The sequence below is a fragment of the Echinops telfairi genome, unplaced genomic scaffold (genome assembly GCF_000313985.2).
Source record: "Echinops telfairi isolate 266 unplaced genomic scaffold, ASM31398v2 ScPeMD7_7440;HRSCAF=8478, whole genome shotgun sequence".
NCBI classification, from domain to species: domain Eukaryota; kingdom Metazoa; phylum Chordata; class Mammalia; order Afrosoricida; family Tenrecidae; genus Echinops; species Echinops telfairi.
Window position 1 is genome coordinate 74,290 of NW_022111340.1, and position 3,797 is coordinate 78,086.

At 43.6% G+C, this 3,797-nt stretch overlaps 1 protein-coding gene across 2 annotated transcripts in view; it reads left to right on the forward strand.

The window, feature by feature from the left end:
* Positions 1-3,433, forward strand: part of LOC101656976 (HLA class I histocompatibility antigen, B alpha chain-like) — an 18,509-nt gene extending 15,076 nt beyond the window's left edge. Inside the window, exons 4-8 of one of the 2 annotated variants that reach the window (XM_045298695.1) lie at positions 2,010-2,285; positions 2,387-2,503; positions 2,941-2,973; positions 3,124-3,171; positions 3,317-3,433. In XM_045298695.1, the coding sequence (XP_045154630.1) occupies positions 2,010-2,285; positions 2,387-2,503; positions 2,941-2,973; positions 3,124-3,171; positions 3,317-3,321 (479 nt within the window). In that variant the 3' untranslated portion in view covers positions 3,322-3,433. The other variant, XM_004717408.3, reaches the window with a different exon arrangement.
* Positions 3,434-3,797: the final 364 nt, after the last annotated feature.

The window sequence follows — 3,797 nt, forward strand, 5'->3', positions numbered from 1 at the left end:
TGTGGGCTTGGGCAGCATTGGGTTAGGATGTTTTCGTGATGCACCTTTTCTTTACATAAAACTCTCTCTTATACATGAGTCGCTGTGGATTTGTTTCTCCAAAGTAACTAGACTAATACAGCGTCAGTCTGGGGAAATCGCTACTCGTTGCAAAAGGGTAGAGTTAGCTCTTCAGCTGGAGCCCACAAACCCAGCAGACCAAACCTAGAGCAATTTAGTGCATCCTTAGTTCGCTTTGTGAGTGGAAATCACAAAAAAAAACCACAAAAACCAAAAACGGGGTCAGGACAGATTGTAGTACCCTAGTGCTAATTTCAAGACTCCACCTCTCAGTCTCCTTCACCTTACATCCCAATTTTCTAGATTCCATTTTCCCAGGGTCCTCCATATCAAGCATAGTCTTTTTTATGATTTTGAGTTTTGCTCCGCATTTTCCTCCCACTCTATCCAGGACCTTCTAATCTGATCCTTTTCAGCAGATGGTAGTAGTGCCCTGTACCATCTACTTCTTGTGGTCTCAGAGTCATGGAGGCTGATGTTCACTTGATCCATCAATCCATTGGACTCATTGTCGTTCCTCTCCTAAAGAGTTACAGTCTGTGTCATACAGCTTCTTTACCCATTCTTCATTGTTGAATATTTAGGGTTTGTATGTTTTTTGGTGATATTTTTGTCTGTTTGTTATTATGAATAGTGGGGAGATGAACATGGATATGCATTCATCTCTTTGTTTCCAGCTCTGATTTCTCTAGGACATATGGCAAAAAATAGGATTGCTGGATCATATGGTATGACCCATTTTTAAAAGAAGTGCCACACTGTTTTCCACAGTGGTTGCACCATGTTAGAGAACCACCAGTGATGTATGAGGGATACAGTCTCTCCACAATCTCACCAGCATTTGTTATTTGCTACTAATGCTGAGGTGAGATGGTGTCTCCTTGCTGTGTTAAGTTGCATCTGAAAAGATTAATGATTACAAAATTTTTCCATATTGGTTTGGTAGCCGGAATACGTACTTTGGTGAATGTTTTCTTCTGTCCATGTCCTCTGCTTCTTTTAAAATTAGAGTATTTGCCTTTTCCTTGTCAACATGTTGAAATTTACTATAAATTTTTGAGATTAATCTTTTGCCCAATAAGACATTACCAAAGTGTACTCCTTATCTGCGAGTTCTCTTTTGTTGAAAAACTTTGATGCATGTTTGCTTATGTTATTTAAAAGGTCTAAAACATCTAGTTTATCTTCTACCATTCATGTGTTTTCAGTTATGTTATAGGATATCTTTGCCATGTATCAGGGTCCCTAAATATGTTTCATTATTTCCATTGATGGCATGTATACTTTTACAGTTTACCTTTAGGTCTCTGATCTAGCTAGGGTTTTATGAGTGTGGTTCTGCTAACATCCTGTGAAATGTGATCGAATTCCTCTTTCATTTTTCTGAAGATATATCCCCACATTTTCCAGCACCATTTATTAAAGACACAGTTCAATCTCTATTTAATGTCTGTTGGCCATTGTCAAAAATGAGCTGGTGGAGGGGTTCTAACTGCTGACCTTTCAGTTAACAGTCAAGTACTATAACTGCTGCACCACCACCAGGGCTTTTGTGTGTGGATTGTAAGGGTGATGCCCTCACTGACCAGCAGCTTTCTTTGATCTGGCAATTGGAAAGGGTCTTTCTTTCCTAAACCATGTTTTCTGTCCCATGCACAATGTATGTGCAGGTCTGAGTCCAGCTTTTCTGAGTTTCTGAAATTCGCCCATCCAAGTAGGAACTAAATATCCCTGTTCTCCCATTAGACCCCTGGAGCCTCCTATTCTGAGGTATCCCACCCTGATTTTAGAACATTTCAGAGACTAAAAATGATCCCAAATCCATTGTCTAGGCAGCTCGCTCCTCTTCTAAGATTGCCGTGTCCATTTTAGAATGATCACACAAAACTTGATCAATGGCCCAGATGAGGTAATGGAAAGTTCTTGAATGTTCTGATTCATTCTTTCAGAATCACCAAAGACACATGTGACTCATCACCCCATCTCTGAAGACGAGGCCACACTGAGGTGCTGGGCCCGGGGCTTCTACCCCTCAGAAATCACCCTGACCTGGCAGCGGGACCAGGAGGACCAGCTCCAGGACACAGAGCTTGTGGAGACCAGGCCTTCCGGGGATGGAACCTTCCAGAAGTGGGCAGCCATACTGGTTCCCATCGGAGAAGAGCAGAGATATACATGCCGTGTGCAGCATGAGGGGCTGCCTGAGCCCCTCACCCTGAGATGGAGTAAGGAGAGGGACAAGGGTGAAGCCTCATTTCACGAAAAGCAGGAGCCTTTCTGGAGGCTTCCCAGACACCAGAGCTCCTCACCTCCCTTCTCTTTTCAGAACGGTCTTCCAAGCCCACCGCCTCCATCACAGGAATCATTGTTGGCCTAATTCTCCTAGGAACTGTAATCGTTGGAGCTGCAGTGGCTGCTGCTGTGATTTGGAGGAAGAAATCAGGTAGACAGGGAGTGAGATTGGAATTTTCTTGTCCCACTGGAAAGTCTCAAATTACAGATAGTAGAATTTCAAGACCATCTCATATCTTGTCCAAGTACTGCCCTCACATGTGCTGTCCTTGCTGGGCCCTTGTGCCAACACTTCCACTTCCATAAAGCACATGTGAAAATGAAGGATAATCTTTCATCTTGGTGGTTCTGGTGATGGACACCTCATTCTTAGTAGTCACAGGCCACAGGCAAAGATTCCAGCTAAGGACACACTTCCAGCAGGGTAGTTGGTTGAATATCTGCACATATTTCTTATGTTTTCTTATCCTGCCCTGGTTTTGCAGTCAGTTTTGGAAACTTCTCTGGTATCCAAGAAAAACCAGTTCTTCTAGGACTTTTGGGGCCTCTCTCCTCCTTAATCTTACACATCATGCTTTGTTCTCACAGGTGGAAAAGGAGGGAGCTATGCTCAAACTGCATGTAAGTATGGGAGAGGGAGGCTAACACAGAGATCCTTGGGATAGTATAGATGGAAACCCATGGTGAAACCCCTTACCTCCTCATTCTTATTCTCCTGGTCTCATTTCCTGGGGTACAGCATGACAAGATCCTGTTTTTGTCCTTCTCCAGGCTATGACAATGCCCAAGGCTCTGAAGTGCCCCTCCCCTCTCCTAAAGGTGAGACCATGGGGGACCACAGGAGACTTAAGTGGGTTAGGAGGAATCTTTGGTTTTGCATATTTCCAGATTGCCATGGGCTGCTATTGAGAATGTAAACACCCAAAAGTGACCTGAATCTCTGCATTGTTCTTTTCTTCTATAGTGTGAGACTGCTGCCTTACATGGGACTGAGTGATACCTGATTTGTCCACCAGCCCCTTCTGTGACCTCAAGAGCCCCTGACTTCTAATAAAGAGGACTAGACAAGTGGTAACCTCAAGACAATGGCCCCTAGTCATCCTTAAGGTGTGAAACAGAACCAGCCTCTGGGTTTGAGTCAACCAAAGGATATCAAAAAAGAAGCATTTACCCAATGTCAAGCTTTAGAGGGTTAAGGCAGCAAAGGCATGTAGACCAATCTACATGCCTCCAGCTCCTGAGGTCACTTGCCACAAAGAAGAAATCAGACCTGCCTCCACTCTCCATCCCTTTTGACCCTATTCTGACACCATCGCTCCCTCCCACAACAAGCTATATCTGTAGCTGGATTCAATAATTCATTGAAATGGCCACACAGAACTCACAGATGAGGTTCACTATTATGGACTTAACTGGTTACATTTTAAGTGAAACATATCCAGGAT